This window comes from Phaethon aethereus (genome assembly GCF_964289735.1).
Source record: "Phaethon aethereus genome assembly, chromosome: 6".
Lineage (NCBI taxonomy): Eukaryota > Metazoa > Chordata > Aves > Phaethontiformes > Phaethontidae > Phaethon > Phaethon aethereus.
Genome location: NC_138580.1, coordinates 36,376,849 through 36,401,631, shown reverse-complemented (window position 1 = coordinate 36,401,631; position 24,783 = coordinate 36,376,849). Strand labels below are relative to the sequence as shown.

General features: G+C 36.8%; 1 protein-coding gene across 1 annotated transcript in view; it reads left to right on the top strand.

Moving 5' to 3' along the window:
- Positions 1 to 22,950, top strand: part of ITGAV (integrin subunit alpha V) — a gene marked incomplete at its 3' end in the record, with an annotated part of 47,661 nt that extends 24,711 nt beyond the window's left edge. The window contains exons 9-30 of the mRNA XM_082001212.1: positions 106 to 149; positions 237 to 293; positions 768 to 820; positions 1,225 to 1,427; positions 3,740 to 3,931; positions 4,044 to 4,089; positions 4,689 to 4,790; positions 5,546 to 5,604; positions 6,630 to 6,784; positions 8,311 to 8,448; positions 9,168 to 9,235; positions 10,419 to 10,566; positions 11,769 to 11,861; positions 12,897 to 12,976; positions 15,128 to 15,208; positions 16,237 to 16,342; positions 17,291 to 17,449; positions 18,880 to 18,993; positions 20,991 to 21,104; positions 21,199 to 21,306; positions 22,344 to 22,466; positions 22,855 to 22,950. Coding sequence (XP_081857338.1) covers positions 106 to 149; positions 237 to 293; positions 768 to 820; positions 1,225 to 1,427; positions 3,740 to 3,931; positions 4,044 to 4,089; positions 4,689 to 4,790; positions 5,546 to 5,604; positions 6,630 to 6,784; positions 8,311 to 8,448; positions 9,168 to 9,235; positions 10,419 to 10,566; positions 11,769 to 11,861; positions 12,897 to 12,976; positions 15,128 to 15,208; positions 16,237 to 16,342; positions 17,291 to 17,449; positions 18,880 to 18,993; positions 20,991 to 21,104; positions 21,199 to 21,306; positions 22,344 to 22,466; positions 22,855 to 22,950 — 2,339 coding nt within the window. The remainder of the gene's footprint in view (positions 1 to 105; positions 150 to 236; positions 294 to 767; positions 821 to 1,224; positions 1,428 to 3,739; positions 3,932 to 4,043; positions 4,090 to 4,688; positions 4,791 to 5,545; positions 5,605 to 6,629; positions 6,785 to 8,310; positions 8,449 to 9,167; positions 9,236 to 10,418; positions 10,567 to 11,768; positions 11,862 to 12,896; positions 12,977 to 15,127; positions 15,209 to 16,236; positions 16,343 to 17,290; positions 17,450 to 18,879; positions 18,994 to 20,990; positions 21,105 to 21,198; positions 21,307 to 22,343; positions 22,467 to 22,854) is intronic.
- Positions 22,951 to 24,783: the final 1,833 nt, after the last annotated feature.

Below are 24,783 nucleotides of genomic sequence, written 5' to 3'. Positions count from 1 at the left end.
GCACAGGAAAATGCAGAAAGCACTAGGAATGAGCTACTCTGTTCAAGCAAAGTCCTTGGACTTTAGGACCTGAATGTTACCTCAGTGTCTTGCTTTATATTTCAGACTTTGTATCAGGAGTCCCAAGAGCAGCGAGAACTCTGGGCATGGTAGGAAATTTGAAACATTAATCTTCACAATAAATGAGAGAGATTAATATTATTGGTATGCTGTAATGTGTATTCCTTCATATGCAGGTGTCTATTTACAATGGGAAAAACATGTCTTCCATGCACAACTTCACTGGAGAGCAGGTATGTAGCTTTATTCAGCATGGTGGGTGGCTGGGAGGCTATTCCTATAGAAAGATGACATGTTGAGACAGTATTTAGGGTACTAGAACATATAAATTCTGTATATTACTAGCTTATGCGCCAAAGAAAAATTTTATAAAGTCTGTAGGAATCTTTAAAATGTATGTTCTGCAAGTTCCCATTTTGTAGTACTACTTAGAAAACCAGCCTTGCTTAAGTTAAGGAAGTGCTGCCTATTTTGGGAGTTGGGAAAGAGGACTGCATCAGGAAAGGGGGAGTGGGGGAAGGTAACTGATCGGTTTACTTTCTAACAGAGTAAGGAAGAGAAAGGAAATTAAAAGGAGAAAGGAGACAAAAAATTTTGTGGTATATATTATCATCTCCTTAACATCTTTTCTGTACGGCTTTGTATAAACTTGTTTGTGTGTTTATATCGCTACATCTCACAAGTTTGGTTGGAATTTTGTTTTCCAGATGGCTGCCTATTTTGGGTATTCGGTGGCTGCCACAGATATCAATGGTGACAAGTAAGTGCCCTCTGCTCTCTGCTGCCCTCCAACTCGTTTCTGGAAAGAAAAAATGCAGCTTTCATTAAAAAGTCTTTCCTACAATATAGATTTCTGTCTTCATGACTGGTTCAACATGTATCTGTGCAACGCACTTCCTCACTAGCACTCAACATTTGTTTTAACAATTGTAAATTTGGTTTTGTATTTATTTACATAAATACACATGTATATATTCGCACGCTTTAAATGCATTAAATTCTGGCATATTTGTGCTTATGTTGCCTTCAGTTGCAATTTAAAGATAGCTAACTTTCTTCTTAATACTGACTTCAGTGCTGAGTTAGTCCTACTAATGGATGCTTAAGAGAATGAAAGTGAATTTTTATGCTCTTATTGAAGAACCTTATCTTTCTTTGGTCCAGTTACACAGATTTGTTTATTGGAGCACCTCTTTTTATGGATCGAGGTTCTGATGGGAAGCTTCAAGAGGTCGGCCAAGTTTCCATTTGCCTTCAACGAGCCTCTGGAGGGTTTCAGATCACAAAGCTGAATGGTTTTGAGATATTTGCAAGATTCAGCAGTTCTATTGCACCTCTGGGGGATCTAGATCAGGATGGCTTCAATGGTAGGACATAATTTATTGACCAGTGTTTTTGGTTCATAGATGAAATCTAGACAGCACACTGAATGTGGATTCTGCACACAAACATTAGGAATTCTAACCATGACTGAATGTTGGACACTAAGGTCTAGACTCCTTTCGATGCTTGTATGCTACTCCCAAGAATGCTAACAGGAGTTACATGTATGCATCGAGCAGAGACTATACCATTTAAACTACAGCATGGATTATTTTGGCTGTTACGCTGATCAGTTTAATACTTTCTGAGTGATAAGTACGGTAGAAACTTTGATGAAATATCTGACTCTCCACTGCAACTTGTTAGGACATCTTCAATATAATTTTCCTGTTTCCATTGCTTAAAGACAATTTTCCTCTCCAGAAACACAGTGATGACTGAAAAGAAGGTTTTGTTTCAGAGAGCTGGTTAAAAATGTTCTGATAGAAGAGATTTTCCTGTAAAAAGTATAGATTATTATTATTATTATTATTATTTTTAATTTCAAAATGGAGGAGTCTGGTGAAAATATCCCATATCCAACAGCCAACTGTACCAAGAGCTGGGTGTCCTGAGCAAGTATTTGGATGAGAAGTCTGAGTCTGATACAACTGAAGCTGTGGACTCTCAAAGCCTTTGCCAGTGCTTCTTGTTACTTTCATTTGGGAATGCAGAGCAATAAAGCAGACAAGAATCACAGTTTTGGGACAGAGACTTCCATCAATCCTAGGGAGAATGCTTTGTTTTGCAAGTCATACCCAAGTGTTTCCTAAAGAGTGGCAGGAATTTAAGTTCCACAAAAAATGCTCTTTTGTGTTTTTTTCCATTCTGCTTGCAAGCTAAATATTTTCTGAAAGATCAAAAATTATAATAGGCTAATATTTCAAATTCCCAGATAGCTCTAATTTATTTTCTTAATGAAATCATTGGCATTTTCTCTCATCTTCAGCTTTCTTTAATTGTCTTGGAAAGATCTCTTTCTATATCTAAAATAGTCGTATTTTAAAACCCTGTAAGAAATGCAGAAGAGATGTAGAAAGCAGTATAATTTGTTCCAGCAACTTATCCATTAAGCGATATGAAGTGGACTTATCCATCCACGGATGAAACTTGATTTTTAGACCAACCCTAAGTGTGTTAACTTCAGAGTCTCTTTTTGTAATGTACCAGTTTGAACACGATGTCTGTTTTGTAGCTCAAAATATTTTATGCCATTGGTTTTGATGAGGTAAATGTTTAGATTTTAATTGCTAATAGTATACAGAATTAGTGTGAAGATGCAACTGCAAGTTACTGCAACTCTTTATAGAAGACGTTACAGGAAAGGTTATAGGTGATAGCCAAAAATCTGGTCACTTGATGAGATTATCCAAACAGTGTTTTGATTCTGTCATTTTTCAGTCTGAAATACACTGTAGGTGAGAAGATCATAGCAAAAGTTGCCTCTTGGTAATTAGTTTGCCATTATTTATTCTGGTTTTTTTTAGTCTTTTTTTCCCTGCTCTATTTCATTTTGGGACTGTTAATTAAAATGCTTTCCATCACTGCATGGTGCCAAGGTTGGAACTTCTACTGTTTCCATAATGTAATTACTCTGTATAGTGTTTAAACATTTTCATGTTTGGTCTTTGAACTGACTGCAGAAATGTTGAATTTAGATCACGTGTACACTTCTAAAGGTGTCCTTACAGATAGTCTAATTAGCATTTTGTTTATTACTGTTTATTAGTCGTTATTAATGAGTACTGTCAAATTTATTAAGCTTTAAGAGATAGCATAATTGCACTAACTTAACGTTCTCCTTAAAACAGGTTGCCAAGCCATGATCAGGATAGACTGGAATTTGATATTTACCATTGTTTTAGGTGATTTAAATTTTCCAGAATTATTAAAATGTCACACCCTTTGGAGGAACATGAGTATGTTAATGAAATGGGCAGATAGTCCCGCTTAGTTTTGTGATTTGGTGCCAACAGTGACTAATTCTGGGTGTTTAATACTCTCAAAAGCATCTCAAATCCATATGCTTTGGCTGTAAGTCAGTTACTGAAGTGCAGAAGTGTTTGCAGAACTATTCCTTTCCCTCCTCATACAAGTCTATGATACATGTTCTTGTTAAACATTTATACTATTTAGCATCTAAATAAAAAAAAACAATAAAAGGTTGTTGATGAGCGTTTTAAACGCCCGTAGGCCCGTTGCATTTCCTCCCTACTGACACACATTGTATTATCAGAAGTTAGTCGTTGATGTAAGCACAAATACGTTCTCCTAGTCTGTGTCTGGAGATGTTGACAATTGTTCTTTTGGTTTACAGATATTGCAGTTGCTGCACCGTATGGCGGAGAGGACAAGAGAGGACTTGTCTATATCTACAATGGAAGAGCAAATGGTTTGAATGCAGTCCCATCTCAAGTTCTTGAAGGGCAGTGGGCTGCTCGTACTATGCCACCCAGCTTTGGGTACTCACTGAAAGGAGCCACAGACGTGGACAAAAATGGATATCCAGGTCCTTTGCTCTAAATGTCACTTTTAGAATAACTTAATAGTAGCCCCACCTGTGCTAAGAGCATATTTTAAAACATAAATTATAATGTGTAATATTTTACCTTTCTTTCTAGACTTGATTGTTGGAGCCTTTGGTGTTGACACAGCTGTTTTGTATAGGTAAGTATCCCTATATGCTTTTACGTAAGTGCAAGCAGAGTGAAAGCTCAGCGGCATTCTTGAGTTACAAAAGAAAGCAAGATCAGGGAAGTCTGACATTCCGCCACTCCGCCTTCCAAACTGATGAAGGTAAAAAAGGGTTATACTGCTGTTTTCACTGAGTAAATCTAAAGTCTGCTAGCTATTATTTATCATTCTCAATAATCTATAGGTAAGAGAAAACATAAACAACCTGTCTTCATGGGTTTCTGAGTGACAGTTTTCTAGGTTCTGACACATACAGGGTGCTGCTAGCTATTACATTGCAATCCCCATGTTCTCATCCAAACTTGCTCATTTTGGGAAAATACCTTATTTGTCTGTGCTAAAAATAGGTAGGACATCCTCTTAACACAATTGTCCATGTTCTCACTCTGAGGGTAATGAAAGGGCACAGAAAAGCTTCCTGCTTTTCCCTAATCTATTCAATGATTATTTGTTATTCTTGCAGTTTCACTAAATATTGTCAAAGTGTGTATGTCTATATTTCACAGTTTGATGGGGAGGGCATTGTCTAATAATGGCTTTGAATGCTGTTCAAAAGGATGTTTTCTTTGCAGGGCTAGACCAGTTATTAGAGTGAATGCTGCCCTGGAAGTTAATCCAACCATTCTAAACCCAGAAAACAAAGCCTGTTCATTGTCAGATGTAAAAGTTTCTTGGTAAGCAGGGTATCTTTGTTTTACTTTGAGGGGGAGGGACCTTTCTGGGTTTTAGTTTCATAAGCTTTCAATTTTGAAAGGATTCAGGAAGTCTAGTCAGCTAATTAAAAAAGGCAAACACAGACTTTTTCTGAAAGAATACGCAATACAAAATAAGAACTCTTTGATAACATGGGAGGAGCAACATTGTCTTCAATAGACGCTAAACTGACTCCTAACTTATATCCTACCTGCACAGATTGACAGTTGTCCGTGTTGATTAGAGTAAGATCTTCCCAAGATGGTAATGGATCACACAGCTTTTTGCCATATTTTTACCCATTAACTTACTTTTTAGCTGAAAAATAGAGTGGTCTTGTGGAAGACACTTGGAAAATGATCTGCTCTGCAGCCTGGTTTTGGTTCTTATTCCTGGACTACTATCCAAACCCACTTGTCATTTCTAGTGCTAACTTCCTTTTCCATTTAGCATGCCTGTTCCTTCTAGCTTTAAAAATAAATGAGCCACATTTGATTTCAGGAATACGCTTTCTGCTTCACAGGTGACTATTCCTACATGAATCGAGATTCCAAAGCTTTGCGTTGCTGTTTACTTACAGGTTGTAGTTTCTGTCCCACCAGTAGAAAATAGCTTTCGGGAGTGAGCTAGAGTCTCAAAAGAGAATGCCTTTCAACTGAGAAGACCAATAAAGCACTTTAGAAGAAAACGAGCGAGAAAGTGTGTGAAATTAATCTTTTCTTTTCCTCCCAAACAGCTTCAAAGTAAAGTTCTGCTTAAAAGCTGATGGCAAAGGAAAGCTCCCTAATTCACTCAGTAAGTTCTGCTAGTTTAAAAACTTTAAAGTCTTTTTATATTGTTTGCAGACATGAGCACTGGTCGTTGTTCTTTTTCGTTATTGAAAGAGTTGGCTACCCTTCTACAGCACAATCATACCAGTTCAGTAACCATATACATTTATATGACTGCCTGCAGCAGTTGTTTTGCTAAAGTTGTGTTGAAGTTGGTGGGATTTGAGCGTACTTAGGACTTTAAGCATATGTTTAACCACTTGGTGCAACTAGTCTTGGAAAGTCCTTTGTATTTTACAGAAGAGAGATCAACTCTCGTTGAGGGGAGTTTTAGACAAGAATATTCATGTATGTACATTATGAGGCCTCAGAAATATGGAAAAGCCACTAGAGGCTTGTCACATTTTTCTTGAAATCATGACCTTCTGATTGATCAGTCACTGATTTTTGCATTGGATTCTCGGGATCAGAATCAGGAAAAAATTGTTTCAAACAGGTTTTAAAGTTGTTTCTAAGATTTTGTAGTGTGGCACACAGCCTGTTACAATCAGGTTTTGACTACTGTTTACAAAAGCTTTTTCCTTATTTTCTGTGTGGCAGGTATAGAGGTACTGTCATCTGGGAAGATTCATGTAAATAGTTGTTACATATTTTAAATTTCATCATCTATGTCAGCTATGTGAAGTAATTAGATTAGCAATACAGCTAATTATGTGCCAGATTGCTTTAAAATTTTTGTGGGGGGAAATTAATTGTTGTTCTTGCAGTTCTATAGCGATTACAAATTCTAAATGTATCAGTGGTCTTACATGTTTCCAGTTTTTTAAGGAAAAAGCAGAGTCTAATTTAGAACAAGAGTGCTTGTTAGTTACTGTATTGAGAACTGCTGTAGTAACAGATTTTATATTGAAAGAACTGGAAGTTTTAAAAGCTCCAAGTACTAGGTGTTCATTGTAGCTGAAATGAGCTTTTAGCTGCATTTCCGATGGGAATCTGCACTGTGTTTAATTGAATCAAATATCCCTAACCTAAATGCTTTGGCTTGGACAGATTTCCAAGTGGAGCTGCTGTTGGATAAACTTAAGCAGAAAGGAGCTATAAGGAGAGCTCTCTTTCTCCACAGCAAACAGCCTAGCCACTCTAAGAACATGACTATTACAAAGGGAGGCAAAATGAATTGTGAAGAACTTGATGCCTTTTTGAGGGTAAGTAGCATTTATGTTTTAGCCAAATAAGTTTTGGAGCATTTTCTGTTATAAATCCATGTGTTAAGTGTTTAAAAAAAAATAGAAGAAATGCTAGGGAAACATCATGCCTAATGGATACACTTAAAATTACTAAAACCATATGTCTGTCCTGGGTTATCAGTGCTGTCAGAGGAAGAACCATGTTTATTATTTTGACTAGGGTCCTGGTCACTAAATGGATTGGAAATTCAATTCTAAACTTTGTTACGGACTTCTTGGACAACTTGTCTAGGCACAAAATTAGTTACAATTTCCAAGGAACGTGAGAGTTAATAAGCAGAGCTTGTGCTTCTACTTTGGAGAAATATGGATCTGCAAGTAAAAAGCAAAGATCAGTATATAACAGCGGAGACAGAGAAGGTTGAAATATTAAATTTGCTTTTTCTGTCTTTTTGCTTTAGTCCCTGCAAATGTGGACAGATGCTAACATAATTAAAAAGTGTAAGCCAGTAAAAGCAGCACTGGCTGAAATACGGAAAATCATGTGAAAGTGTAGCTATGTAACTTAGATGCAGCTCAGATTTATTGCTGAGTACTTATAAATCTCCTCTCTCAAAAAAACCCCCAAACCAATAAAAATACTAGTAATCATTAAGGGTTCATGGAGGATAGGCAATACCTTTCTTTGACTGGCCTTGTGAGTGGGATAGATACAGAGATGGACACCCCAGATCTCAGTGTTAGTAAAGCCTTAACGCTTTTGCACCCGACATTCTCATAAAGTAATGACACATGACCTATATGAAATTATGTTAAATTGGATGCAAAAACAGTTGAAAATTCTAAGGAAGAGAGTTATCAATAGGGTTCTGCCCATAGGAGATAGATTCTGAAGTAAGATCCTGCAATGGCCTGTTCTACGTTCAGTAATTCTCATTATTCTCAGAAATGAGAATAATGAAGCAGAGTTTACGCTGATAAAATCTGGGGCTAACATAAAGCTAAGAGATGGTTTATAAGAACTCTGAAAGGCAGGATCAACATTTAACAACCAGAATGATTTGAAATGAACAATATGAAAGTCAGCAAATCCAAGTACAAAGTAATAATTTGAGGAACAAAAATCACAAGTCCAAAGATTAATATCTGTGAAGGATCTTAGCAGCATACTGAATTTTGTCTGACAGGAAAGAGTAGAATTGTATAGCTCTTTAGGTTCCTCGCTCTTACAGTTCTATGACTTAATACTTCTGTATGCTCCAGTTTTCCATTTGTAAGACAGGCATGTTACTACTAAAATTGTCCATCCTCCAAGTTTACACTGTAGGTTTTCTGACAAGAGATTTTCTAATTTGAAAAGAGCACAGAAGGTTTAATGTTGTTTTGGCTTCCTTATTGCTACTACGACATCAACAATAAATTGAAATACCACTCAGTATTTCTCTTGGGAGGATTGTTTGTTGCCTGTAGAGACTTTTGAAGGATATTTTGTTGTTGTTTTCTTCACATCTTTTAATTGTAATTCAAATCTTTGGTTTCTTCAGGATGAATCTGAATTTAGAGACAAACTAACTCCCATTACTATTTTTATGGAATATCGTCTGGATTACAAAACAGCTGCAGATGCAACAGGATTGCACCCTATCCTCAACCAGTTCACTCCTGCTAATATGAGCAGACAGGTATACTTCTTCCACAGTCTGTGATGAGAGAACCCAAAGCATATTTTCAGCTTTCAATATTTGTGTTCATCTTAGCACTTCCGAAGAATTAAGATACCAAAATATACATGTAGGCTTTAGTCTTTGAATTATAGAAATATTGATGGTTATTCTGTGTTTGTCACCACTTTTTTTCCTTCTCTCTGTGTTAAATTTCTTGTTTTGACGTGTTATTCCTTAGTGCTGGGCTTCCTTTTCATATATACTAATTAACAGTTTTCTGGAGAAAAGCAGTTAGAGTAGTACTGAAGGTGTTAATCTTGAAGGATTGGAGTGTTTCATCCATTGCTCCTACTGTGCTGCTCTATGTACTTTATAGCTATAGTTCCTTAGGGTAATAAACATAGTTTTTCTATTTCTGCCCTTTATATGGATTTTTACACTTGTTTGCAAAGAGGATGTTGGAGATGCAATTCAAGATGAACAGATTATTCAAAGTATGGAAAGCGGATTAAGATCTGTAGACATCTGTTTTAGAATTGCAATGTGGCAGGATTAGGCACAGTGCCCCCCATATATAAAGCCTCATTTATTCTCTTCTGAGACTAATGAGAGTAAGGTATCTCATAACCAGCTACTTAGAAAAAAAAATTATTTGGTGGTGAAACAGTATTATTGGAAATGTATGTTAGAACAGATGCAGGAATTATTAAAACAATATGCATTTGATTTTTGCATAGGCACATATTCTGCTGGATTGTGGTGATGATAATGTCTGCAAACCAAAGCTGGAGGTTTCAGTAGAAAGGTAAATACATGAGAAAAATACTACAGGGAAAAGTAACTTCCCTCCTTGAATTCTAAACATCAAGAGTTTGTAATACTGTTATTAAAAGGGTGTATTGAAATAAGTGGGACCCCTCAATCTATGCAATCTAAACTCATGCTTATTTCTTGTAAGGAAAACCCATTTTCTGCTTTGTAACCTAATGTTTTTAGCATGTAATACAGGGAGAGCACACACCACCTCCCCCCACCCCAACCCCACTATAAGTGCCCAGTATTTATTTGTATATTTGCTAAGCTGCATATGCATAGCAAGCATAAACCAGCATTAGCTGCACTTGTACCACTGTTCTGTTATTTAATACTAGCTAAGACACGTGAAGGTGTGCACAGGCATGATTTTATCCAGCAAGGGGTGGGCAATGGCGCTCTTGTCACACGTATGAAAAGATTTGTTGGTATTGGTAATACCTTTTATTAAACCTGGGAAAAAGAAACAAGTTTTAACTCATAATTCTTTCATGAGTCTGAGCTTTCTGTGCCTTGTATGCCCAAAAGCCATTCATAGTGTATCTACTCATAAATATCATCTGGTTTTTATGCCCTTAGTGCAGAGCTATAGCATATGCACCTGTATGTAGGTAGTACAGTTCCCAAGCATACTCACTGATGCAAATGCTTCAGATAGATTTTATATCAGTGCAGGTACAGTTAGGTTTCATTGTTGTTGTTGAAATGAAAATACATTGTTTGGAAAGAGATTATTTTTGTCTCTGGAACAAATGTATTACAGAGTCTTGGTTGTATTCTGTAGTTGAACCTTCCATCAAGTTTTGTTATAAATGTATGCTCGTATCTCTGCTAAGTAGGCACGTAATTCAAAATTTATGTAGTCATTTAGCTGCTCATAATTGTTCTTTGTTAAAAAAAAGGTGTCAGTTGTTTTGTGTTTTATTGTAAATATTATAAAAAAGATTCTTACAAAACAGCATGTAACATTTGCTCCGTTTTTGTGATTGTGGACACTTTTTTGTTTTAAACATAGTGTAGAGCTCTCCTGATAGTCCTGAAGTATAAGTACTGCCTCTAGATTCCTCTGATGTCTTTGTGCGATTTCAGGATGTCTGTAGTTTCTGTAAGTTCACCCAATTCAACACATTTTAAAACCTGAATGCAGAGCTCATTTTTACGCTTATGTTCTGTAGTGATCAGAAGCAGATCTACATTGGTGATGACAATCCCTTGACACTAATTGTCAGTGCTGAGAATCAAGGGGAAGGAGCCTATGAAGCAGAACTCTTTGTCATCGTTCCTCCCCAAGCGGATTTCATTGGTGTTGTTCGTAACAACGAGGTAAAATTCCAACTATCTTTCTTCTTTGGGTAGGCATCTTCCAAGTGCAGCTATGGAAGTCTGTGGGAGAGGGTCCATGAATGGTGTTTTTTATGCTTCAGTCTTAAAGCAAAGCACCGAAAAAATTATAAGGTTCCTCCAAGCCCCAAGGCTATATAACACCTGGCTGGATGGTTCCAGTTTAAGAGCCTACTGCTAGCAATAAAGGAGAATCATCTGTGTTATGGAGCTTGGTGCACAGAGTTTACCTGCCACAAGTCTTTATTTGAACAGTGCCCTTATTAATTTATTTGAGTTTAGACTTAGCATGTCACGTGCTAGGTGAAGAGCTGGGCGCCTGTGAGGCAAAAAGTGATGATGGATATTGCTATTCTCTTCCACCTAAATACGTAGAAAGTCTTGGGTGTCAGTTGTCCTGACTACACAAGGTATGAAAATTAATTTCTTGACTTTCCCTTGTTATAATATAACATGCCTGTCTAACTTCTATTTCTTTGAAGACATGTGGGTATAGCCCAAATTTTGTTGTAGCCCGCTACAGCTATATATAAGTAATATACTTTCAGATTTTCTTCATCCTTGTTTTCATTCAGTATAATCTATGATCAATCAATATATATGTAAAGTTGCAGAATGTCAAGGGGAAAACTATTTTCCCCCTATATCGAAGGATTCCAACTTTGATAACACATCCTTCATATATACGGACCATGCCTTGGTTTGGTTCTCCAGTTTGCCTCTGCTACTCCAGAGCTTTGTGATGTGGCTTTATCCAAGATCTGGTAGCTCCTTGAAGACCTCTTTTTGAGTAAGCTAGTATTTGTGTTATTTTGCCTTCCAATCTGTATTTCCCTATGGAGAGTTTTAACCCTTGCCCGATTGCCAAAGTTTCTTTACGTAAGTTTTAAAGAGTCATGTGGGGAAGTGCTTTAGGTCACAAAAATCATTAGTGCTATCCGACATAACGGTATTGAATTTCTCTTTTTATAACCTTGGAAATAGCATCTATCTTATATCAAAAATATTTCTCTCCATGGAGACTTTCATACTCAGCTTTTATTTAATTGCTTGATTGTGCTAGGATTGAGAAATTACATTAGAATTAATAAGGCAGCATATGTAGAGTTTTTCTCCAGACTTTCATACAGGTGTCCAGATGTAAAGAATGACATTCCTTAATATTTCTTTCTGGTTTATTGCAGGCTTTAGCAAGACTGTCATGTGCGTTTAAAACAGAGAATCAAACTCGCATGGTAGTTTGTGACCTGGGAAATCCCATGAAAGCAGGAACTAAGGTAAGGTTTGGTCCAACAGGTGTCTGGTAGCTCCAACCAGATGCAGTTGGCATTTTTCTTAATCCTGTTTGGGCAGGATGTTTACTCACAGGAAGTTAAGATTAGATCTAGCTGACATTTAGCTGCCCACATGTTTGGTTAGTTCAGTGGTAATTGGTTTCAACTTTTTAGCTAAATTAAAGGCTGAAAGGAGTGTTCATGAGTTTTATGATGCAACTCAAAAGGAGTAGTTCATTAAACAGTGGAATTAATGAACTCTAGTCCCTCGTGAGTTCGTCTTTAGATTTACCTGATACGTATTTTTTAGTACATAATAAAGAGCTAGCTCATAACACACTTAGCTCTTAGTGGAAACCAGACAGTGTTTCTCTCTTATGCCTGGTTTTGTGAAGTTTGAGAGAGAGTTTTGTCTACTTGAGACCTCTGCGATTCCAGCAAATCTAGCTGAAATTAGAAGAATTAAAAAGTATTAGTGGGTCTTGGCAGATATTGGGATGATATGACATAGTAAGTCTTATTTTCTCAGGAAATAAAGTGAAAATCAGTCACAATTAGGAACACTTTGGTGCTTTTCTTATAAGAGACATTTTGTATAGATGAATAAATGCTATTTGCAAAGTCTTTCAAAGTATATCAAGCTGAACTGTACACATGTTGAAGGAATTATCGTGCACTGACTTAGAACAAACCTTGGGAACTGAATTTTCTAACAATTAAAAGTGTGCCCTGTTCTACAGTACTTTTTGCAACACACAGGGATGCTCAGTTAAGTGTAAAAATGGCTGAAGGAAGGGGGGTGAGCGTGATGTAAACCTTAGGTTTCTATTTTGTGGCAGTGATGCATTGGCTGAAGTCTAGAGAGACTTCTAGTCTTTGGCAAACTGGACAAGTTTTATATGCCAGTTCCCTGCGTGTGTTCTCTTCATAACCATGTGCCTCAAGCAATTTTGTTGTAGTATAATAGTATTAGGAAGCTTTTATCATGTATTTTATTGTGCTTCCACTGAACCATGGCAATTTTTTTTCTTCCTAAAGCTATTAGCTGGCCTGCGTTTCAGTGTGCACCAGCAGTCTGAAATGGATACTTCTGTGAAGTTTGACTTGCAAATCCGAAGGTACAGAAATCTATGAGTATGTACCTCACCTGGTAGATAGTGTGCTAAGTAAATAGACTCTGAACCGAGCAGTTAGTTTCACTCTAGACTAACTCTTTGGTCTTCGCCCGGTAATTGTTTAAAAAATAAACACATCTTTTTAATGAATTACATTTTCTAAAATAAAGGAAAAAATATAAGAAACCACAGTTTTATGTTTGAATGCAGTTTCTTTTGCTTACACCTTTTCAACAAGTCATGGTGCAAGTGAAATACTAATAATGAGAAACAAAACCATTTAAAGTGTTTCAAGAAAAACTTTGTATTTTTGTACCTGCGTGCTGTTGTGATCTCCTAACGCTTGTGTAGTGCCGCAGAATGACTTGTGTCTTTGCATTTCTAGCCCTGTTTTCAAACTGATGTTTGAACTCTGCATTCCTTCTGATGTAAAGCCAGAATTTTAAGTTTTATGTATTTCGAGGATGAGAGGTATAAGTCTTTCAGAAAAGGCAATGCATATGACGGTCTGAGCAGCAGCAGTATGCAGTGAACCATTTTAGGTGTTGCACAGTAGCCAGCATTAAGAGAGTCTGAAAATTACATGGAACAAAACAATAGTGTTCCTATTAATTATAAGATGAGCACAGCACTTCCATGTAAATATGATATATAAATATGATTTTATACCTACTGGAGATGATAATTTAAGATTTGGGGATGTGATCAATAGGAATCTCTTCACCCAATAGAGTTTTATGTTGCTTAACAGACAATACAAATACAGCTGCTTTTTTGCCCCATGGTGGACCAAAAGCTCTTTTTTTTTTTTTTTCCATTTAAGGGCTTCATTTTTCTTAACGTAGTAAATAAATTACTCTCGTCCACGCACGCATTTTTCATCTACAAGAGTTAAATAAGTTTAAACCTGCTATTCTACTTTCATGATACAGTGGTTTGCCATACTTATCAAAGACCTTGGCAGCATTAAATATCTCTTTGATCTCACATTGCTCTCTGTTCAATTTTTTCCCTTTTCTCCATGAGGTAGTAAGCTCTGCCAGTGGCATGTGACTCCAGTTCTTCTGTACAAAAAGTGATCTTCTCTGGGGTGCCTGTTGTCTTCCTTAAGCTAACACCAGTCACTAACTGGAGGAAAAGCAAAACTTCTCTTTTGATGGAAGAGAAAGGAAGTTCCTGTAACATTTTACACCTTTTATGGAAAGAATTTCTTTGCATGACTTCTGAATGCCAGAACAATGATGCAATCAAACGTGCTAATCACAGTTTATAGTGACAGACATTATCAAGATATTATCTTGAAGAGGTTTTAAAGATTACACTAGTTGTCTTAAACTCACAAAGCTATTGGCACAATTCTTAGCAGGACAACTCTAGTCTAGGATGAGGTATTTACAGATCGAGGAGAAAATACTGTTGCATGTATTTTTGGATTACAGTAGCAGTGAAGAATAAGTGGAGGTTTTAAGAAGATCTTTTTAAAGGAAATTCTTTAGGTAGACAGAATAAACAGATGTGTCTAAGGAGATCAGGATTCTGTTCCCAGCTTCGCTTTGAGGGAACAAGGAGTGCTCTTTGTATTTCTTTTTCTCTCTTTACAAAGAAAGTCCAAAGAACTTTTGGGTATGAATGACTCTACCTGCCTTAATATTTGTCATCTCTTGGTGTATCTGAAGTGTAGGAATCACACGTTAACTGTATTCATTTACTGGTTTAAACGCTGTGAAGAGGGGTAGGCAAAAGTAGCTCTAGCATACTTTTCTGCCTTGGGACTAGTTTGAGGCCAACAAGTCCATGAGCAAAATAGATGTCCTAAAGTGGAACTGAAGGCTCTGCTAGCTATAAAGTTGATGTTGTCCCACAGTGCTGGCATTTGAATTTTCATACATGTGGCAGCTAAGGAACAGAGTCAGAATTAGCTTTGTGTCCTTTATCGACTCCTCTCTGCTGAGGGACCTCCAGACTGCGCTGCGGGTGGGACTGGCAGGCATTTAAGTGAGAACTTGCTGGAATGTGCTCCTTAGTTTTTAGTAAATGTGCTTTCCTGCAGTGGCTCAGAAATCATGTTATCATGTTACATACAATTATTTTAAGTTGATTGATTTTTTAAATACCTTATTTCATTTAAGAAATTAACTTTTCTTTTCTCTGCAGTTCTAACCTGTATGACAATCTAAGTCCGGTGGCGTTCTATCAGGCTGACCTTGCCATTTCAGCAGCTGTTGAAATTAGAGGGTAAGCACTGATACTATTCTAATAAATGTCTTTCTCAAATGAGCTTTGCATGTTTGCATCTTCATAATTTAATGAACTTTCTTTCAGGTCTGCCTAAGTTTTCAGGAACCCTTAGAAAATTTTTAATAATAAAGAAAATACGGTTTTCTTTAGCCACCCTTTGGGCTTTCAGATCTTACATAATTCTAAATAATTAAAAAAGGAATTCCAAAAAGGAAAAGGAATGTTGTGCCTCTATTACTAGAGGGTTGTGTTTTTTTTGGGGGGGGGGGGGGGGGGGGGCGGGCGGGGCGGGAATCACTCTTCACTTTTGCAGTTGCACACATTTCTCCAGATCACTTTCCTCCTCCACAGACTCCACAAACTTGAAACCTTTTCTAAAACCAAAGTCGAAAATCCTATTGAAGATAAGTTTGCAATGCCCTCACCTTCTTCAGTCTGAAGCATAGCATTAATTTTGTATGACTCCATTACCTCCATTTTGCTTACCAGAAATGTATACTTCACATCTAAAGCTATACCGTTCTCTTGCTTAGCCAGTTAACTTGGATTCCTGAGTAGTCGTTTTTTAAAATTTCCACTACATTCAGTATTGTGATCTAATTTTGTTAATATTTGAGAGGTGAGGGGGAGACAGAACTGAAAAGCATTATTGCTAGCTTCACTGTTTTCAGTGCATGCTAAGCTATTCTTAGGACTGTACTGATGAGTCTCTACATCATCAATATTTCTCATTATTGAAGTATTTCACACTTAGTGTTTTTTGTATGACGTATTCTGTTAATGGTTTACTAGATGTTGTAGGACAAATCAAAAGTTTAGGACAGGAAAAAAACTTTCTAAATACAAGGTTCATTTTTTCATGTAGAGAAGAAAAATGAATATTTAATATACAAGCCACTCAGCCTCTGTTCTTTGTAGTTTTATATACAGAGGATGAAAACTGGGAGATTGTTTTGAGGCGTTCTAGAGAATGACATTTATTGTTTCGTACTTAATAATAATGATTTGTTTGCTCCACTGTTTAGTGTGTCGTCTCCTGATCACATATTCCTTCCTATTGCAAATTGGCAGCCGAAGGAGAATCCAGAAACAGAAGATGATATTGGGCCTCTAGTTCAGCATATCTATGAGGTATGCAATTACTACTAATTTCAATTACACAGTTCTGTGATAAAGGAGAAGAAAGAAATCTTTTGGAGTAGCTTTTCTCTGGAGTAAATGATAATTTTTTTTTCTTCATTTTGTTCTTGCATGGGAACAAAGTTGGGTTTTGGGGGTTTTTTTTTATGCTGGGTCAGTAATTGGTATTTTCAAGAAGGGTTGAAATGCCTGCCATTAGTGTAACAGGAGTGGCCCAAATAGAAGAGGCTGATTTTTTTACATTAGTGCATGTATTTTATTTTCTAGCCTTTTTGAAATCTAGTTAAAACATTTCAAGTAACTTGAACCCAGAAAATGACTCAGGGCTGTAAATTATGTATTATCCTCATTTGTATTCCAACTGTTATGGATCATTATTGTAAAGTCTTATGCCTTGAAAATTCTTAAAAAATACTTAAACTTTCCTTAGAAGAATGATCACAGCTTTAATATGGATTGTTTAATTAAACAAAATGTACTGAGAGTGCTGTGTGAATAAGAATAGTTCAAAGTTGTTCTAGAACGTAAGAGACCATTTATCTAAAGAAACTTACGGGTGTGTGTATCTGTGCTCAGAGTATCTTAGGGCTAAGACACGTACAATGGCTGTGATTCATGCAATACCCTAAAAAAAGAAATAAAATTTTTCAAGGAAAAAAAATTACATCTCTTCAAGGCAAAAAAACTAATGCCATATAACTTTTCTTCCAAGTAATTTTTAACAAATTACAGAAGTAATTTAAAGTTTTGCCTGCTGTGGGGCTAAAGTTTGGCTCTCCTTGTTAGGTGAAGTTGTCGATGCTATTACTGTAACTGGCTGGGGGTAGGGGTAACGGCAGCCTCATTTATGGCTCAAACATAAAGTAACAATTGTATGCACATTAACAAAGAAGGTGGCATTGTTTTTTTTTACATTTCTTAACTTTTTTGCATCATCAGCTGAGGAACAATGGTCCAAGTGCATTCAGCAAGGTGATGATGACTCTGCAGTGGCCTTACAAATACAAAAACTACACACTGTTGTATATTGTTCAGTATGAAATTGATGGGCCTATGAACTGCACTTCTGATATGGAAATCAATCCATTGAAAATTAAGGTAAGCAGGACTTTTCTTTTTGCTTGAATGGAATGAAGTATGTTTATTTGTTACGGAAACACACTCAAACTGCCCAAATCCCTGAGAATATCCAACACCGAGTTAAGTTTTCATCTATTGCTGAGGAACAAGCCTGCACTGTTAATACTTTGATAATAATTTACTTAGAAATAAAAGCTAGACAATAGATTGTCAACCCAAAGATAAATTTGTCTTGTTTCCTTTTGTTTTGGACCTTTTTTTTTTTTTTTTTTTTTTTTTTTTTTTTTTGAAGACTGTACTGTATGACTTGTAAGTCCAAAGCAGTGGAATTATATTGAATGAGGTTGTGAACAAAAACATTCCAGATGCTTCTGGGCTGTTTATATAAATTTTCTGGGGTTTATTTCTTGGAAGAAAATGGCACTATTTTTTCTGTTACTAGCTTATTTTTCTAGGCCCTCATCCAAATGCCACAGAGGTCAATAAGGGTGTTTCAGTGGGGCTTGAAACTATGCTATCACTGCCAGCAAAACATGCAGTTTGCAGAGCACAGAGCAGAAGAAACTCCTTTTTCCTAAGTTGAACTAGACAAGGAACACCAGATAAAACGCAGCAAGTTTGATTGACAGTACAGAGCTGAATTCAAAGACAGTTTAGAACAAGTTGTAAAAACCAGTATATTAGTTCTAGAGGAATTTAAGTAAAGAGATGTATAAAAAGACTAAAGGAAGATATTCCATGTATAGAACAATAAAGAATACTCATGTATATTTGATAATCAGAAAGCAACTTTAGTGCATCTATAAATACAAATTTCCTGTGCTTTTGCTATGCTGTCTGTAATAATACATTTTTCACAACTCTCTTGTAAGTTTTCTTCTATAAATTTGTTATGTAGAGGACATAACAAATGTCTGCCTAGTCCTGTATGTAAATTTGCAATTTTACACTGTGAATTTCTAAGGGATTACTGAAATAATTTATTAAACCTACTGTATACTTTTTCAAGCCCCTCCTAAAAAAGTTTTTGTATGTCTGGCCGTGTGTACACATGTACAATGGTATGTGTACATCAGTACCATACTAGTACAATTTTTTAGACTTAAAAATGGAAATGTTGAGGACAAATCTTTAATAAAAGATTGCAAAATTGAATTATTTACTGCAGTCTAAGAATTATTTTTTACACATGAAAAAGTTCTGAGTTGAAGAAGAATTAAGATACTCAAGGCTCTGTGTTAGGAGTAGTAGAAATTTGTATCAGTGATCTAGAAAAGGCAGGAGTAACATTTTAATTACAGCTGTAGGTAAAGCCAAGTTCTGAAGAATAACTAGGACAGAGAGAGAGGAACCTGATCAATGATACATTTTCTTGACCTTAACTTTGAAGCCTGCAAATCTCTAAATCTAAGAATTATGTATTATTTGGGCTTCCTTGTGTATTTTAGATTTCTGCTTCTAAAGATGATGAGAAGAATGAAACACTTAGCAGGGAAGATAACCACGATCATCGCATCACTCGAAGGGATATAACTGCCATTGAAGGAGATGTGCATACTTTGGTAAGCTTTCAGCATTGACATGTTGATAATATTTTCATTTTTTTTCTACCAGTGAGATGAAAGAAGCTGGTGAGGGGTCTGGAGCACAAGTCTTATGAGAAGCGGCTGAGGGAACTGGGGTTGTTCAGTCTGGAGAAGAGGAGGCTGAGGGGAGACCTCATCGCTCTCTACCACTACCTGAAAGGGGGTTGTGGCGATGTGGGTGTTGGTCTCTTCTCCCAAGTAACTAGAGATAAGACGAGAGGAAATGGCCTCAAGTTGCCCCAGGGGAGGTTTAGATTAGATATTAGGAAAAATTTCTTCACTGAGAGAGTGCTTAAGCATCGGAACGGGCTGCCCAGGGAGGTGGTGGAGTCACCATCTCTGGAAGTGTTCAAAAAACGTGTGGATGTGGCGCTTCAGGACGTGGTTTAGGGGACATGGTGGTGTTGGGTTAACAGTTGGACTTGATGATCTTGAAGGTCCTTTCCAACCTTAGTGATTCTGTGATTCTATGAAAACTCCATGAGATGAAAAATCATTTCAGAAAATGCATGTTCTGCATTCAAACAGTTAACAGACAAAAAATTCATATGCTCTGGAGCTGTTTTGTTTTGTTCTTTTTCCAACGTGCATCAGTTTTCCTACTACCTGACAGGGTAGTCAGCCAATGAGGCATATGCCTACAGTGTTGTCCTGTTATGTTTAAGTCCTTAAAAACAAAGGTCAAGTTGGGCACTTCATTCAGTGTCAGTGTTCTGTATTGTGCTATTCCCCAAATTTGAAAATGAATACTTCATAGGAGGAAGGCTGGTAAAATAGGATAACTGCAAAGAAGTGAGTGCTGCAGTCATCATCTTTCCCACACATGACCGTTCATTTCACAACATGTGTTTCCTAGCTGATCAGCTGACATTCCGCAGTCAGACACGTGGAGAACCTGTCCTTTCCAAACATGACTGGAAATAATCTGTAATACGAAGTAAATACATTACCATATCACTGTCTGTGTAACTGTGCTTGCAGAAATGAGCCTATCTCCACTATGGGCAAGGCAGCAGAGAGAAATGCTTGGGAGTGTAGGATGGACTAATGGGACTCAGGCAGTACAACCCTGATTCCAGAAATGTTTAGGCTTTGGAGAGGACAAAAAAAGGGCTGAGCAAAGAAAGTGAAAATAGGAATTAATTTCTGATTGAGAAAAGTGACTTTTTTTTTCCTAGATATAAGCTGCAAATATTCAACATTATCTGTAAAATACAGTTCTGAAGTTTCTGGTTTGTTTTTGTTTTTAAAGGCCTTGTTTTTTGCCAGACCTTCCCAATGACTTAGCAGGATTTCATCCCAGAGACTAATATCCAGTATTCATAATAATTTCACTGAGTTGTACTTACACTGGCAGATGTACCTACACCGTACAGTGCTTTTATCGTACAGCTAAAATCACAATTATAAAAGAAAGCCTTCTTTTGCTTGGCTTTCTTCTTGAAATCCTGATGGTTTAGCATCAATATTATCTGATGGATTTTAATAGAAATGTGGTTGAGAAAATCCAGTTGAACTTCTGGAGTCCTAAGTTATAGGTTAGGTCAGTCAGTCAAGTTTGAAGACTTCTGTTGAACGCAACAAAGCATTATTTTGCTTTTGTTTTGCACCAAGTGCAGTTAACTGCCATAAGTTTTCCTATCGGAAAACATGTGGAGGATGGTTATGTGAATCAATCAGAAACCACTTCCCCCAATCTCCAACATTTTTTCCTACCTATGTAGATAAACTACATACCTTAAAGCTACTGCCAGCTGTTTCACCTTTGGGATTCAAGTGGCTCACGTAATATTTTTCTGAATGCAGACTTATGGACACTATAAGTAATTATTCAGTATTGGGGTTTATTTAATATATTTGAATATGTTATGGTGCTTTTCCAGGAAAATAGGACAATGAAGTATGTATATGAGTAAAGTAATGCCTTTAATGACTTTTCATATTTGAAATATCCTTCCTATTTTTATATGCAGGGCTGTGGAACTGCTGATTGTTTAAAGATAGTCTGTCAAGTTGGTCACCTGGAAAGGGGAAAGAGCGCAATATTGTATTTAAAATCACGCCTTTGGACCCAAACTTTCATGAATGTGAGTGACTCCAAATATTCTGTCCCTTCTTGTGAAACATAAAAAGTGATTTTTGTATCCACATGCAATACTAATTTTGCTTTTTCTTACACAGAAAGAAAATCAGAATCACTCCTATTCTCTGAAATCGTCTGCTTCTTTCAATGTTATAGAGTTCCCTTATAAGAACCTTTCCTTTGAAGATATCCACAATTCTACAGTAGTAAGTCATTTACATCCAGCTTGAGTTATCATACATAATTGCTTGGAAATTAATACAAAAACAATGATTGTTGAGTAGACTTTAGTGGCTTGGTATAATTGTAATTTTATCAAACACTTGATTCATATATCAATTTCAGTTCTACACATACAATTGAGGGTAAAACAAAATATTTTTGTCCTAAAACTAGAGTTAATATTTGTAGCTTTAGAGAGTTAACTGAAAATGAAAAAAATGCTGAACAGTCCTAATGTTCTTGTTCATGCCATTCTTGTTAGAGCAATATTTTATTTGAAATTTGTCTTCTGCTTTAGTAGCCCTTTGAGCTTGAATAGTGGACTTACATTATATGAAGTACTATGTGAATGTGCAACAAAAAGACCATCTGTGTCCTAGAGGGTTTCAAAGAGAAAGGAGACAGGGTGCAAACAGAAACCAAGATATAGGCCATTTATTTGGGCTGCCAAATAAAAAGTGTTTGGTAGGCACTATAACATAAAAGATCTTAAGAAAGGATTGTGATGGATTTAGTTTTTAATGTAGCTTCTAATGCCTGTTATTAACTCTTTCTTCTCTCCTAAGCCTCGTGGAGTTGATTTTTTGTTTCACGAATACTGCCCTTTAAGAAAAAAAGGAAGAGCCCTGAATTTTTTTTCTGCAATTCCCAAATATTTCCAGATTCCTGCTGTTCCACTGAAAGTTTTTAAGCGTTACAGAATACATGTTGCCATGGTATCACTGATAGTAAAACAACAAACCAAACAAAAAACCCCACCAAAACCCCCCAAAGGAAAAAACCCAAGCCCCCAAACTCCTGTTTTACTTCATTTGAAAACCCCATTGAATTTGGGTCAGCGAAGCCTTTATGGCATTATTAATCTATAGCTGTTTACTCACATTGGCGATAAAAAGTAATTTATGATGGATTAAGATTATTTTATACTGTAGAGAATAAAGATATGCAAAACTTAAACTGCATGAGTGAACTTGGCATGTCACTGCTGAGCAAAGTGTGATTTGTTGTGCTCTTCTATTAGGTTACTACAAATATTACATGGGGCATTCAACCACAGCCTATGCCTGTGCCAGTGTGGGTTATAATTTTGGCTGTCCTAGCAGGATTATTGCTTTTGGCTGTTCTCGTGTTTGTTATGTACAGGGTAAGTACTATATTTGGGTTTTTTGTATTGTTTTCTTTTCCCTACTTTTATGTATTACTTCAACTAGTACTAGCATCTTGCAGAAATACCTTGGTCCCCATATCATCTGAATCATCTAAGTTTTTGGATAACTGTAAAAACTTTTCAGCTTTGTCAGGAAGATGCTTAATAAAAGAGAATGTCTGTGATTGTGCTGAATTCCTCAGTTTAATTTTTCAGCTGATATTTATTGACTTTGGAGGTCAAAAATAGGGGAAAAGAGAGTAGGAGGGAAAAAGTCAAATAGCTTATCAGTTAAGATCTGATCAAGAAGGAAGGAGTAAGAGAAAGGATGTGTATATGTTTTGAAAATGACAATGCAATTTCTTTATTGTTCTCTGAATCACAGATGGGCTTTTTCAAACGCGTGAGACCACCTCAGGAAGAGCAAGAAAGAGAACAACTGCAACCACATGAGAATGGGGAAGGAACATCAGAAGCTTAAGCAGAGTTTTATCTGTAAGACATTCTGAAATTTTAAAATGCCTACATCTTGGTTACAAATACTGGTTTCCCCTTAAGGAAAAAACACTCATGACTGCAAAGCTGCTGGTCTCAGAAGGTATCAGCACATACAAAATAAGAGCAATATACTTAAATCCGCCGTTTTTGTATTAATTATGTTTCTGCATGTGACTAACGCGTCTGCACTGATTTGTGTGTGAAAAAAGTAATATGTAGTGCTATGATTGTGCTTATTGGGATGTAGGAGACATCATCTTTGATTCATGGATCAACTTTACATGAATTGCTACACAAATTCTGCATTTGCTCTTGAAGCTAACAGCTTCCATAGATACTTGCTGGATTACACATTTAGTTTCAACTGATTTTTGTTGGAGTACACTACATTTCATTTCCTAGCTCTTGAAAGCTAGTTGCGCCAAAAAAATGAACATAGCTTGTTTTACAAAACTGAAGAATATTCTTTGACCTGTTAACTCTGCTGATAATTTTCCTCCTGCACAAAAAACATGAAAGAGATTATTCAGTGGAATCATTCACATCCGATACCTATTCTGCATGCCTGTTCCCCGTCCTGCTCAGTCATCTGTCTTGTGGTTTCCCTCTAGACTTTACAAATATTGTTCTCCAGGCCCTAGGTCTCTTACTGTAGGGACGGAGCCTACAGGAACGGAAGTGAGCAGTAGAAAGCTGGGGGTGATGTACTTTCTATGGGACCTAGTGAAAAGATTCAGGGCAGGATCCAGTGACTCTGCTGTGTATTTCCATGGAGCAGGATTCAGCTGTTCCACAGAATTCCTGGCGGCCTGGATCCATTCAGGTACTGACAGGGACACGATATTGGACTGTGGCTGCCAACGGACATGTCTGATGAGGAAACCCGTAGCCTTTAAGTTCACAAGTCAAACCTCCACAGGGTTTGAAGTTAAGTCTGTATGTTACTTGGGTTGAATTTCTGTTTCTGGCAAAGCGACGGAGGGAATACTTGATGACAGGTTACCTGATGCACTGTAAGGAAGCTGTTGTTAATTCTCACATTCTGTGATTGACGGTGTCCAAGTGCAGGATGGAGTAATACAGGGACTGTTTAAACTACACTACCTGCCAGCCAAAGGTATCTAGATTACAGCAGTACTTTAGCCACACTCACGCCTGCCTTGCCACCTGCCCTGAGAGAACAGCAGGCTTGTCTAATGAAGCAGAGTACAGCAGCAGAGCACAGCTGGCAGTGCGAAAGGGTTTGAAAAGAGGAGGTTGATTTGACTTGTTTCATTTCATTCGTTCGTTGTTTCATTCATAGTACGTTTCACTGCACAAAGACATTTCGTTGCACAGGACATTTCATTATATTCAATACATTTCATTACCAGAGAAGACACTAAATATTTTGTTTCATTTTTGTTTTTTAAACATACTGAAAAGTTCAGTGGTTTAAAGCCATGGGTTTATGTCATTCTTAGCTTATTTCCCTCAGTACTGGTGTGGTAAAATGGAACTTTTTATACTTACAAGAGAACACAAGAATTTTGTCTTATAGATATTTTGGTAGACATGTAACTGCAAATTGGGAGGTTGTTTGGCTTGCAACCACGTGTAGCTGTGTTGCAGAAATCTTGGAGGGGACATACTTTAACTATTACAAAGGTGCCTTGTATGAGATTTGTTTATTCCTTATTCCAAAAAGGGAATAAATTACATTATAAACTCCCTGTATGCAGCCACATAGAGAAAGGAGGACTTCTGTAATTATACCAGGAAGATTTCTATGTAGGCAAGCTCTTAAAAGGACAACTCTGGTTTGCTTTTTTATCTT